This window comes from Pogona vitticeps, chromosome 1 (assembly GCF_051106095.1).
Source record: "Pogona vitticeps strain Pit_001003342236 chromosome 1, PviZW2.1, whole genome shotgun sequence".
In the NCBI taxonomy this organism is placed as follows: Eukaryota; Metazoa; Chordata; class Lepidosauria; order Squamata; family Agamidae; genus Pogona; species Pogona vitticeps.
The window spans coordinates 19,967,474-19,981,581 of NC_135783.1; the positions used below are offsets into that span (position 1 = coordinate 19,967,474).

The 14,108-nt window shown below is 40.6% G+C and overlaps 1 protein-coding gene across 6 annotated transcripts in view; it reads left to right on the top strand.

Annotated features, from left to right (window-relative positions):
* The window catches only part of KLHDC3 (kelch domain containing 3), a 67,857-nt gene extending 57,557 nt beyond the window's left edge, over nucleotides 1-10,300 (top strand). For all 6 annotated transcript variants that reach the window (XM_078382895.1, XM_020796871.3, XM_020796870.3 and 3 more), the window contains 3 exons: nucleotides 8,710-8,783; nucleotides 8,996-9,074; nucleotides 9,426-10,300. In XM_078382895.1, the coding sequence (XP_078239021.1) occupies nucleotides 8,710-8,783; nucleotides 8,996-9,074; nucleotides 9,426-9,492 (220 nt within the window). In that variant the 3' untranslated portion in view covers nucleotides 9,493-10,300. The remainder of the gene's footprint in view (nucleotides 1-8,709; nucleotides 8,784-8,995; nucleotides 9,075-9,425) is intronic.
* Nucleotides 10,301-14,108: the final 3,808 nt, after the last annotated feature.

Here is a 14,108-nt window from a genome sequence, read left to right on the forward strand (position 1 = left end):
AACCTGTAGAAGAATATGTCCGTTCTTCAAGGTAGAATGGTTCGTGGATGGTTCTTTTGCATTGTCTTTTGCCTATTTTTATGTCTTTGTTTCGTAAAGGAAGTGAAATGTTTCAGTGCATGGACATTGTTATTGAATCTTGCCTCATTTGGCACCAGTCTTTGCTTACTCTTTTTCTGCTTATTTGATGCTCATACGCTTCACCCAGCCCTCCACTTGCTGCTTCTAAACAACTACTACAAAAAATGAATGGTCTGGGAGTGTTTGAAGCTACAGGATTTTTGACATCAAGCAAATAGGGATCAGGTTAATCCCTTGGGCAACTGATCTCTTGAAGTCCAATTCATAATATATAAATAAGTACTTATTTAAAACAGAAATGTATATCTTGTAACTTAGTGTCAATATTAATATGCTGGGTATATTTTAAATGCAGTTATCTTACACAGTGGACCCTCGACTTACAGACGGCTCGACTTACAGACTTTCCGAGTTACAGACTTCTGTGGCCGCAAAATTTAGATTCAACTTGCAGCCGGAGAATCGACTTACAGACCAGAAAAAACCCAAAATGGAAAAAAATAGAATAAAAACTGCCAGTTATGGGATTAATCGGTTTTCAATGCATTGTAGGTCAATGGAGAGTCAACCTACAGACTTTTCGACTTGCAGCCACCATTCTAATACGGATTAATTCCGTAAGTAGAGGGTCCACTGTAAATATTGCTGTTGTAATAAGCATTTTCGGTAACCTGAAACATTCACAGGACTAAAAGTCTGAAATACCCATATCATCTTAGATTAATCAATATGTTTTGGTCTCACCAGGGTCAAAATGTTCTTTTTAAAGGCTGAAACTTGAGGGAAACAATGACAATCCAATTTTGCCATACAGTTGCTCTTGCTCTGACTGCTTCCTTCTTCTGGAGCATATATTGCTATCAAAGACTGGGAGGCAAAATATCTGATTTGATCAGCTGAGCCATTTATCATATTTATTCAGTTAGACTGATTTTGCATGTTACTTATTGCCCTGCTTACTCCTGAAAGGGAAAAACCAAAAAGGCAGCAAGTTAAACACCTCTTCCTAAAGCACAATGCTTTGCATTAGTCTGCCCTTTCTCCTTTACATATAGATATGGGCAGAAACATGTGTATAATACCCTTAAATATTCCAGATCAAAATGGTGCCATTAGAAGATTACCAAAGTGGGTAAGAAGCACTGTAGATTCTTATATGTCTAAGAAACCAACTGGGTCACATCTGCCCCAAAGGACAGTCTGTTCTGTGGCTGAAACAGACTGGGTAATTTGTGACAACTGCTGATGGTTTCCATTGATGGTTTTATGTCTTACGCTGCTTACCTATGTAAATACATAGACCTTGAGAGTGGCTTTTTGTAGCCTAAAAGCAAATACTGTACAGCTTTATTAAATTACTCCATCTCAGGATGGCATGAGTGTCTTCCTATTATTCTTTCTTACAGCTGCTTCATAAATATGTTGTTAACATTATACAGTATAGGATTTACTTCTAACATACAAGCCAAGAGGGATTTTCAGAATTGCTTTTCCAGTTCCTTATAAAATCATGGTACTGCTAGTTATTGTTAATAATTATTAATAATAATATATTTATATTAAGAAAACAAAGAAAATAAAAAGTAACAGAAAACAGTATCCCTTCACATATATTTAATTTTAAATGCAATATATTCCTATCTGAATACAACGAATTCATTAAACCATTGCAAATAGTGAATACGCTCAAGTATATATTTATTTTTTTATTTATTTAAAATATTTTCCTCCTGCCTTTTTCCCCAAAAGGCATCTGAGGTGGCTCACATCATTAAAAAAAACTAAACTGAAAAACTAAAAACAGTAAATATACAAATATTTTAAAAGAATTTAACAAGTATTATATTAAAAATGGTAAAGAAAATTAATATTAAAACACATTTAAAACAACCGAGCACAACAATCCATTTAAAAATCCTTCTCAGGGTCAACATATATTTCCAAAGCACTGTTAGGGCTAGCAGTTTTAATTCTCAACAGTAGCAGTAGGTTCAATTTTAGCGGCACTTTAATTGAATAAATGAAGTAAGACTGCGAGCTTATCAGAGAAATGCAATTGTTTGAGTGCTACTTTTGCCGTCAGTCTGAAGTGCTCAAACATCAGAGCAAAGATGCACTAGAAGTACTTATTTTATGTCTAATTATTTGGAACAATTTTCAATTCACACTACAGTTTCCCACATCTTTTGCTGCTTTGATAGGACTCTGTTTATCATGGAGAGTGAGGATAAGAGGAACAGAAGTAGGGGGGAAGAGCTTGGGTCACTTCCTCTGAGCAGCTATCAGGTATGCTCTGGAGCTGGCTGGCTTGATAAGACATTTTCCAGGAAGTTGTTGTAAATGAAGAGGTTCCTGCATTTTGTATTGTCCTGAAGGCGACAGATCCCCAGGAAGTGGGGGTGGGGGGAGGCAAGAGATAAAATTTCAGCTTGCAGCAAGGATTAAAGAGAACATTACTGGAGGAAAAAACAGCCAGCCTGACTCTGAATCCATCACAAAAATGGGAGCAGAAATTAGCAAAGAGAGAGAGAGAGGCAAATCTCATTGGTCTGCTTTACAGACTCAGAGGAGCCTTGCGCGCTCTCTCTGCCATCACCTAGCCCACATTTTACATCTCATGGGCAGCCTGCAGCTCAGCACAAACATTAGCTTTTCAAAGTGGGAAGGTGATGGGTTTTCTCTGTGGTACCTACACATGTTTTTTGTTCTGTTGTTGTTTGGGGTCGGATGGGTTTTGTAAGTTTTGAAACAGAATGGAAAATTCCAAATTTTTATTTAGCAGAAGCAATTGTGGGGAATGAGTCTACTATTATTCATCGTCAACGGTGTGAGAAATTATGGCCGAAATCCTGTTGCTTTGTTATATATGCAGAAGGCAAACTGCATAATATTCAGTCTTGTAGCTCGTAAGTAACAAATAATGAACTGCGTTTGGGATTCTTAGGGGCTTGTGCACCCCACCCCCCTGCCTTGGTACACACTTGAGAATTTCAGCAAAGACTAATTGCCAGCTAGAAGTGATTGAATGTTACAGTATTTGCCATGCATGTAGCAAAGCAACAGGGTTTCAGCCTATATGTCTTATGCAACTTCAGAAGAAACCTTCCAGTTGTCTAGTCCATTAGACTGCAGAATGTACAGGTAGATCCTGAAGTGGTTGCCAGAGGCCAGCAAAGGGTTCTGATTCCATTTGAGTTTATCAATAGCACAGGAAATAAATACAAAAAAATGACTGTGTGATCCATTCCTAGCAACCAAATCAGAGGTTGGGCAACATTTTTATTCAATCACCACACATAAAGTTCAACGTTTGCTTGACTGTTTTATTGTGCTATAGCTGGCCTTGTACTAATCTGTCTTTCCAAGACATTTAAACCCACCCACCCCCCTCTGTCTGCGGTTCTCATCAACTAGAACAAGCGTGGCCAGTGGTCAGGAATTATAGGAGTTGAAGGCTGTGTCAGTTGTTTATTGCTTAGCCTCAGTGTTCTTTGCTTTTAAAATTGATTGCCTTTATTCAGTTCGTTGTACAGCTCTTCTGGACACTTCAAGAGTTTTGTGATAACACAGATGTGGATTTGTAATTGTATATACAGCACCTGGTTCACAGGAGGAAGGAGGGTCAACATGAGACTCTCAATTAATTTACCGCCTGAGATGTCATATCTAGTCACAGTGAAACATGCCTTTGTTGCATAACACTGTGGCTACTGACGATGCTCTGTGTAGAGCTAATATTGAAAAGTGCTCTCTAAAACATCAAGTTGGTGTAGAGGGCAGCAGCCAGCTGTTGACCAGAGAGCATGGGGCTGCCTTGTTATACCAGCTTCGTTGGCTGTTTCTTTGTTGGGAGAAAAATGTTGGTTGTGACCTACAAAGTCCCCCTAAATGGCTTAAATCCAGACTATCTGAAAGACCTCATTCACACATTCAGGCTTGCTGGGTAGTCACATCTTCTAGAGAGACTCTTCTTTTGATTCCACTACTCTCTGAAACGTATTGGAGGAGCATTTTTGGTTGCCCTTCCTAGACACTGGAACAACAAGCAAAAGGTTGGTCTCTTCTCTGATGATCTTTCACTGGCAGACAGACTTTTTTCTTTATTGAGAAATGCCTTTAGAATTTAGGGTGGATCATTGTTGAATGAGACCATTGTTTCTCTTTGAACAGTGTTTTTACTCTTTTTCTCACACTTCATAATTGTATTTGCTTATTTCAACTGTATTCTTAGTATCTTTGACTGCCAGATTTTGGTAGAAAAACAATATGTACATTTAGAAAAAGGAAAAAAAATATTAAATCATAGAGTAGATCCTCAAAGCCTGTCTGCTGACCTGTGGAGGATAATATGGTGTCTAGCAATCACAAAGCTATCCTCATAGTTCATTTTCACACCCTAAATTGCTGTCCTTAGCCTTCTGCAGACTTCATGTAATTAATCTTATATAAGTATTCTATTCACTTCCTAAATAGAAAAATTTGTATACATATCAAAATTGGAACCTCCTCCCCATGATAACAAGTGGGGACGTGGTGACACTGTGGGTTAAACTGCAGAAGCCTCTGTGCTGCAGGCTCAGAAGACCAGCAGTCGTAAGATCGAATCCATGCAATGGAGTGAGTGCCCATCACTTGTCCCAGCTCCTGCCAACCTAGGGGTTCGAAAGCATGGAAATGTGAGTAGATAAATAGGTATCACCACGGTGGGAAGGTAACAATGTTCTGTGTCTAGTTGTGCTAGCCACGTGACCATGGAAACTGTCTTTGGACAAACGCTGGCTCTGTGGCTTGGAAAGGGAGATGAGCGCTGCGCCCTAGAGTCAGACACAACTGGACTAAATGTCAAGGGGAATCTTTACCTTTACCCCATGATAGAAGTGTAGTTTCTACCAACAGTGGTTGGTAGTACTTCAGCAAAAGAGGGATATAATGCAGATGTATAGCCTAGTGATAGATGGAAGAAGATAGAGGAACCGTATTATCTTCCTCCATCTATGGTGTATTTGATTTGTTCCAAAGGCATGCTGAACATGATAGAATGCTCTTAAGCCCCGTATTTCTTGTTTTTTTGTGGGGGCCAAGAGTGTTGCATATTTGTTTTTTGTTTTTCCATAAGGTATGCGGTGGTGTCTCTCAAATAGATTGAGTTTAGATTTCAAATTAATTTAGAGGTCTTGCATTTACTTTCTTGAGATCTCTGTGAGACGCTTTGCTGCTTTCTTTTGCCAATACCACCTCCCCTTGAATTTGGCTGAACAAAATAGATGGGTCAGTAGTACAAACAACTGCCCAGATCTGCAAGTGTGAAATAGGAAAGTTGTCCATCCAGTTTGACTGCCCCCAGTGCCTGGCTGATAAGAATAGGTGCCCTAAGATAGCCCTTCTTAGGACGCATTCACCCTGTTGTCTGGCCTTGTTCTTCAGCAGTCATTTTGGCCTTGAACTCTGACAGCTCTCAACCCTAGAGGCTTGTCTGTAATACTTTAGACACTGCTCCTTCTCCCCCACAAAGATAAGAAATGCATTAGGGTTTCCTGCCTTGTGGATGTGAAATAAGATTAGATTATTCTGGCTAGGAAAATATAACATTGTGGTGGTGCGTAAAAGGATATTTTTTAAACTTAGTTAATTCCCCTTATAGCAGGTCCGATCTCTAAGAATAAGGGAGCAAGGTTGGGATTGTCCTTATGATCTTGCTGCTTAGGGTAAGAATTAATTAAGTCAACTGCCCCTCGTTTTTTGGTGGGAGAGTGATAATTCCCTGTCGATATATATGTTATCTGAGACCTAAAATGGTGTTCCTGTTCATGAAATCATAGAATGAATGGAGTCAGTATTAAAGTAAAATGTTAATGTACAGCCACCTTAAATGGCTTTCAATCTTGGACTTTATTTCTGCTTTTCACAGTTCTCTTAAGAAATGTATAGTATACAGTACTTAGAAGGATGATGACAGTTATTCAGCCTATGCTAAAATCAGCATAATCAGATTAGCTATGCATTGGTATTCTTCAGCTTAACCATTTTATTTCATTTAGGTCTACCTACATTCCTTAATTGCTCTTAGAAGCGTATGTATGTATTCCTTTTTTTTTTCACCCTTCAGTTCTTATTCCCATCCACTACTAGTCTGCTAATTATTTAAAGCAATCCTGTGATTCATTTGGTTCTCCTCCTCCTTTACATTCATTCTGTAGGTTTGCCCTGCATTGTTCATACATCTAGCAGCGCTCTCCGTACTTGTCTTATATATCTTTCCTTAGTTTAGCTAATAGTTGTTGATTGAGTGGTTGCAGGAACTGGTTCTTTTAAGACTAATTCCCCATGGGCCTATAGAATATAAAATGTAAATCTCCTTGTTTAACTCCATTGGATGCATTTGGATATATCCATTAAGTAGTATATAGATGGGAGCTAACAGATATTCTGGATGTGAGAAAGCCAAGGTACAATGGATTGGGCACCAGAGTACTGTACTGTATTTTAAAGGTGTCAAAAAGACAGGAACTAAAAATTAAAAATGAACCTCACACTGTTATCTTGCTAAAGACCTCAAGTGACATTCTCAAGGCTTTATATTTAGACTCAGTATTGAATAGGATGATTATCTCAAAACAATTGACCAGGAAAAATCAGTTTCTATATTTTCAGGCTTGCTTCCATCAAAACAGTGATGCATAAGATAGAAGTCTAGCTTGCTCCATAAATCAAGATCTTCACAAGTGTGGAGCTATCTAGATCAGTGTGGTTATTAGACTGCTTATGTTGTCACAAGCCATGAGATTGTTGAAGTGTGGTTAGAATCCAGTGTACCCTGATGTTAATACAGTGCAGTAAACAGAGAGGCTAGTTAGCTTTTTAGTATGAAATAATATTCCCACTAATTTACTTAATTCTTTAAAATGCAAGGGTGTCAGGAATCTGCCTTACCCAGTTCCATTCCCTGTTTTTAGATGTGATTTGCTTTAAAATAAACAAATGTGCCTGCACATACATATTGTTCTCCCTTACAAGAAGGACTCCTTTCAACTTCAGAGAAGAACCTAAGAGTCACTGCTATATTGGAGTCATCTAATACCAAACCTAAATCTGATTCCACCTGCCCCCTCCCTCTGCTGCCCTACCAAGGCTACTTGCTAATGATCTCTGTGACCTTCTGTGATAATGAAATCTCCAGATGGTGCCAGAACATCCGGCCCTGCCTGTTGAGAAGTCAATGCAAGGAGCCTTGTTGTTTGCCAAGGAAGAAGAAGGGCAGAGGAAAACCGAGCAACTGAGCAAATGCTTGTACAAACAGATCTGACCCATGCACCAAAGTATCCCCTTTCTTACAAGCTCAGGTTTCTCCTTTCTTAAATCACAGATGATGGATCTCCTTCTCCATATCTATTCCAGGCATTATTGTTTGTTCATTTAGAAATCCAGCATGTGACTAGCAGAGATTACGTCCCTTGTTCTGAAATTGTTTATAGTATTTAACTGGATGACTTCAAAGCAAAGCCTGTGCCGTGAGGTTAACTCTGATGAAGAGGACAGAGGAAGTCTATCTGACTTTTACTGGACCTTATTTCAGGAGAGAATAATGGATTGTTAGATAGCTCAGTAGTTTAGGTTTCTGTCTGTGGAGCCAAAGGTTAGGAGTTCAGTTCCCTACTTTGTTTTCTTGACAGGTGATGGACTCAGTTATCCACAGGGTCTGTTCCAGCTTTGCAGTTCAATGGTGGTGGTGGTGGTGATGATGATGATTAGAGCAGTGCAAAGTGAGATTCAGTAGAGAGCTTGCATGCAGTGGACTGAAACAAAGGCTGTCAATGGCTACTGATTATATTATCTGTGTCTGCCTCTGAATGTCAATAGCTGGGAAACACAAGGAAGAGACTGCTGTTGCATTTATCTCCTGTTTGTGGGCTTCTCAAAGGCACACAGTTGGTGGATGTGAGAAGAGAATGCTGCCTTAAATATGCCCACGGCCTGACCTGACCCCATTTCTTGCATCAAAGATGTTTTGACTTGCAAGAATTCAGTGGCCAAAATTCTGTTGCACAGTTATGCAAAAGCCTTAACTTTTAGTAGCTAATTGCCACCAGTTAAGAAATCTCCATAGGCATTATTTTTCACATACTAAGTTATGTGACTTGGTGTGCAATGGAGAATGCTATGGAGGTTTATTGTTGCAATTCACCACTAAAAATATGCCTTTTGCATTGCTGTGCAACAGGATTTCAGCCAGTAATAGCCAAGGGGGTCCCTGCAGCCACAGGAAGGGATACAGTACGTTTCTCAGCAGCCAGGAGAATAATTCATCAGGTTTAAAGGAATTAGCAACAGTGTAAGATGAATTTGAGACAGGATCCTTGAACGTAAACAGAATACAAGGTTAGAAAACAGATCAATGTTTGGCTGTATGGAACTTGGAACAAGAGCAGAGATGACCCATAGGGTCCCTTCCAACTCTACAGTTCTATGGTTATTGTTGTTGTTGTTGAGAATGCATTGTTGCTAGCAGCACACCTTTTTAGGTAACATTGGATGCAGAGGAGCCCTATGGAATAATTTTAAACTTGCTAGTAACTGACCTTAACTTGAGGTAGATTAAGTGATTGATGGGATTCTCGTTGACTTCCACAGCCCATCCCCAGATGAAGACATGGGAGATGATTTTGACCTGATGGATCATTCAGACCTGTACATCTTAGACTTCAGTACGTGAGCATTTTTTTCCAGTTACTTTTGTTGATTTTCTTTTTTAAATGAGGGGGGGGGAATGTACTGAGGCCCCTTGTCCTCAGGATTAACTGGTATAAAACCAGCATATGCATCACATATCACTTTAATTAAGTTTGGGTTGCCTTTATCCGGGACTTCTTTGCAAAATGCCACAGTTTTATCACACCAACTGCTTCTCTTCCTTCAGGTCCCAGCTTAAAAACACTGTGTAAGGTGGCAGTGATCCAATACAACCTGGACCAGTCCTGTCTCCCTCATGACATCAGGTAGGTTTCTTGTGCCCATGAAAGGATGCTCTGTATCTCCAACCACTGAGCTTTAGACTCTGTAAGAGACTGCCATAAGCTGAGTAGGACTATTTAACCCTCTAGCCCAGTATTAGGTACCCTGACTGGCAGCAACTCTCCAGTTTTTGACAGAGATTTTCTCATCATTTGCCACCAGATCATTTTTAATTGGAAATGCCAGGAATAGCATCCAAGACCTTTATGTCCAAAGCATATACTCTGCAGCTGAGTAACAGTTTTTTAGTACTCCCAGTCCTTGTTTAGCAGCTAGAAAATATTAGCTGTGGTTTTGTTCAAACTTCTAATTAAGTCTGGTTTGTTGCTTTGCAGATGGGAGCTCGGGGCAATGACAACAAACAGCAACATTAGCCGGCCAATCTTCTCCTCCCACGGATAACCTGGTCTCCTCCTGCCACTCCCATAATCCTGAAAGCACCCCTCCCTCCCCCCCACCGCCTTGCAGATTTCCTGTCATATCCCTCACTGTGCCTCTTTGGGCTCTGCTCGTCACAAAGATTTTCTTGACTGTCCAGCACAAGGAGAGCATGGCTTGCCAATCTTCTTACCATACTTGCCCGACAATACATTTGCCCAAAAGGCTGCATGCACGCAGAACTGAATATTGCACACTACAAAAAATGGAAGATGGGTGGTTTTGCTCTCACAGCTGGAAGCTATGTTTTACATCCACTTATTGCTGTAGTAGGACTTGAATTAACTGGAAGAAGAGAACCACAAATCTCAGGACTAACTGGTATAAAACCAGCATATGTTTCACATCGTACAGGATCAAATAAAGCAAGAATTGTTCAAGGCTCTGCAACTTTACATCCTCACCTGTTTTGAGTGCCTAGCCCTCACTGTTAACCCAAGTGCTAAACTGGATGCCCTATCTTAAAGCCATGTTCTCTGCTCAGCTATGGGCCTAGAAAAGTATGCTTGAGAGCTTTCCTGCTCTTTCTTGGTATTTGAGCAGACTTCTCTGAGATTTGAGCCTTCACTGGGAAGAAGGAGAAGAAAAAGATGACTGCCTGGCTAGGGAAGGAGTGGCCATTCAACATCTTGTGGAACTGAGCAAAACAGAGACGTTTCTGTGTCAGGTGTGGGAAAGGTCAAAACAAGATCTGAAATGCTGCTATACAGTTTGGTTTGCTATGTACAAAGCAGCAGCTTTGAATTTATAAATGCTGAAAGGAAAAGCCAAACTGGTAGACTTACCTTGTGTGTTAGTGCTTTGTGTGACTGAAAGGAGAGTTCTGGGCCCATTCAGGGGGGTTGGTGCTCCAATGACCTGAATCCAGAGGTAGAAGCTGAAATTGGATTGCTGGTGATAGTTTAGTGGTTAAGGGCATGAACTGGAACCTCAAGACTTTAGATTCTGTAAGCAACCATCACAATTTCAGCCTCAGCTCTCCTTGTCCCCATCCCGCCTGCCCCATCTAAACTATGGGAGTATGATCCCTACCGACCATGACTTCATTGGCAGGTCCTCCTCCATTCCTAGATCCATGGAGTTGGCACCAGTTTTTGTAGCAACAACAGGGTTTATTAAAACAATCGAGCTAGCAGGCCTTTAGGACTAGTTGACTTCGTTTGCTCCAGATTAATCTCGTTTCTTCCACTCCCCGAAGTTAACTTTACTGGGGGATTAGAGTTCAATGTTCTTTTCAGCAGTGGGTGCCACTTTCTTCTGAACCTTTGTGGGCCTATATGCCTGCAATGAGGGCAGAGCCTCCTGTAACTCCTCATGGGCATCTCCTCAGGTCCTCTCTTCCTCTTCCACCATCAGGTCTGCTGTCTCCAAGCCCCTTTATCTCTGGTTCCCCTTCGACCTCCAGTGCCAGCCTCCTCTTTCTTCTTTTCCTCTAGAACAGTGGTTCCCAACCTTGGATAACCCATATGTTCTTAGACTACAACTCCCAGAAACCCCAGCTGGCACAGTTAGTGGTAAAGGCTTCTGGGAATTGCAGTCCAAGAACACCTGGGCTACCCAAGGTTGGTAATCACTGCTTTAGAGCAGTGGTCCCCACCTTTGGGCCTCCAGATGTTCTTGGACTTCAACTCCCAGAAATCTTGGCCAATAGAGGTGGTGGTGAAGGCTTCTTGGAGTTGTAGTCCAAGAACATCTGGAGACCCTTTGTCTGGATTGCACCATCCTAAGGGATGTGTGCAAACACTGGGTCTTCCTCAGTTGTCTTCTCTGTTTGTGTTGCACTGTCCTGAACTTGGGGACCACTTTGTAGGATCACCCTCAGCAAGACAAGCAGAGCACTCTCCTGGAGCCAGAGGTGTCTCCACCAGCCTTCTCACAAGGAATAATACTTTCCAGCTTCAGAGGGGAATTATAAGTATTACAAATTGGGTGGGGGGATTAAGTGATTCATATATTCAGAGGTGCTATGTAAATGCTACAAATTATTTATTATTGAAGTGGGTTTCTTCACTACTCTTGTAAAACAAAGCCTTTCAGCCAGCCAAGATAAGCCAGGTACCTTTAATATGCCTGCATCAAATGTGCCATCAATGTATATAATTTAATAGAAAAATAATTTCCTATGAGGTAGTAAAATGACAAGCTGATAATTTTGGCTTAACGTTATCACCCAGATATATCACCCTCCCTTCTTATTCTGTGTGTATTCACATAAACTGCAGGTTTGCATCGTAAATTTTACAGAAATCATTAATTGCAAAAAGGAAGAGGTTTGGTGGGTAGAGGAAGTACATTATCTTTAAGTGTGCTTTCATATACCATAGAATCAATACATTATATTCTTTGGGATTATCTGTGATGCATTGCCTTATTCACACAATATCTCGGGGGGGATCTGATCTAGGTGACAATGCAATCAAGTTATGGGTGCAAATTGTGTGTGAGAGTGTTGTGTGTGTGAGCGAGGGAGGGAGTATACGAGAGAGGCACACACATACAAACACACACACGCACACACAAAACAACTGAAGAATATTGGAATATCAGTGAGGAATAAAATGAGACCAAAGCAAAATATCCTAACAGACTCTTGATGAAAACACATACAGTATTTGTTGCTTACATTTTCCATGACAACAAAGTAACAAACCTGGTTCACTTGTTTGCCACTGGAGGTGTGAATAAGAGAGAATCGTCACATCAGGTTTGTGTGAATAATAGAATCAGGCATCAGAAAAAGATCTTTTGTGTTGCCTTCATGCGCTTACAAAACCAGTGCCTTTTACTTGCTCAGCTACTCTTTATCACGTATGTCAGCTATTCCAGAGGCAAATCTTTGTCACACACAATAAATAGGGCTGTCACAACCCCTCATAATGTTTTCTTTACCTCTTTGGCTTGCTTTTAGCGTATGGATTTGATTGTTGGGTGGACTTTTCTTAAATGACTGTAGGATGCTTAACTCACAATATTCACTCTTGTGTGGTTTGTTCGTTTTCCAGATCAATCTATGAAAGCCTTACACAAATACATTAACTGTTATTTATTTCTGTGTCACCTAATTCTGGGAACCTGTGCTAGGAGATGCAACAATATTGGCGTACAAGGCAGCCCTGATTTATTTAACTATTTATTCTGAACAAGTGAGATTAAAATTACTGTAATCACTTCACCATTAGATTTACCCAGCTGTTCCTGTATAATATCCTTGAGTCTAAATGGCACAAATTAGTCACTTGCAAAAGTTGGGTTTGTGCTGTAGAGAATGATCTAAATGCTTCTACTTTAATTTTGATATTTTTCCCACCATGGTTTTCTTTTTGTCCCCTAGCAACTGTGATGAGCCATTTCTAGTCATAATGTAACTTGCTTTTAAATCAGTTATCCTTGTCTCTTTGTTCCTGTACTTAATGGTTGTTTCTTTTCATTGAAAATAGAAGCTAGAGGAAAAACATTTGTCTCAAAATACTGGCTACCCTTTAGAAGTCAGAATAATTTTCAACTTCTCTGTGCAAACAAGAAGAGTACTGGTTGTTGTGGGTTTTTCGGGCTCTTTGGCCATGTTCTGAAGGTTGTTCTTCCTAACGTTTCACCAGTCTTCGTGGCCGGCATCTTCAGAGGACAGCAACCTGTGCTCTGGTGTAGTTGGCTTGGGGGTGGAGTATTTATGGCTGTGAGATGGGCTTTTGTCTTTTTGTGTAGATGGGTGATTAGTGTGTCTTGTGGGTGTATTGTTGTGCTAAGGAGAAGAGATTATCTGTCACTGTGGTTGATGGGTGTCTGGTCTTTTGTGTGTAGTGATCCCCCGTCGTTGTGGCTGGGTAGAGTTCCTTGACCTTTTGCACGCTGTATTTTTGAGAGCTAGGAGCGAAGTTTTGTTGAGTTTCAAACTTTCCTCTTTTTTGTTGAAGTTCTGCTGGTGCTTGTGGATTTCAGTGGCTTCCCTGTGCAATCTGACGTAATGATTGCTGGAGTTGTCCAGTATTTCGGTATTTTGAAATAGAATTTCATGTCCAGTTTGTCTTAGGGCATGTTCAGATACTGCAGATTTTTCTGGTTGTTTTTAGTATGCTCTCCTCTGAAGATGCTGGCCACAGAGACTGGCGAAACAGAAGGACAAACGTCAGAACACAGCCAAAGAGCCCGAAAAACCCACAACAACCATTAGAACCCGGCAGTGAGAGCCTTCGTGAATACAAGAAGAGTACTATCGTTCCATGGGGTGTTTTAGCTGTGGGTTTCCTGCTTTGACAGTGGTTTAAGCTAGATGACCATTTAGGTCCCTTCGAACTCTAGAATTCTTTGATTCGAATCATTATTCCTCAAACTTGAAACAAGACCCTCCTCCTTGACTCCCAGCTGCATGGCAGTGTATTGCTACTTACATACAAACTAAGATGATGACTATGGACAATTATATATCTCCCCCCCCCCCCAAGAAGAAAACAGTCTTTTGAGCTGAATGACCCATTTCCAAAAGATGGGTGATAACTTGACTACATGTCTTGCTCAGTGATTTCTAGCTTTTGGTCTCTAATCGCCTATTGTTACAGCTGTACAGACACTGTAAACTGTTTGCA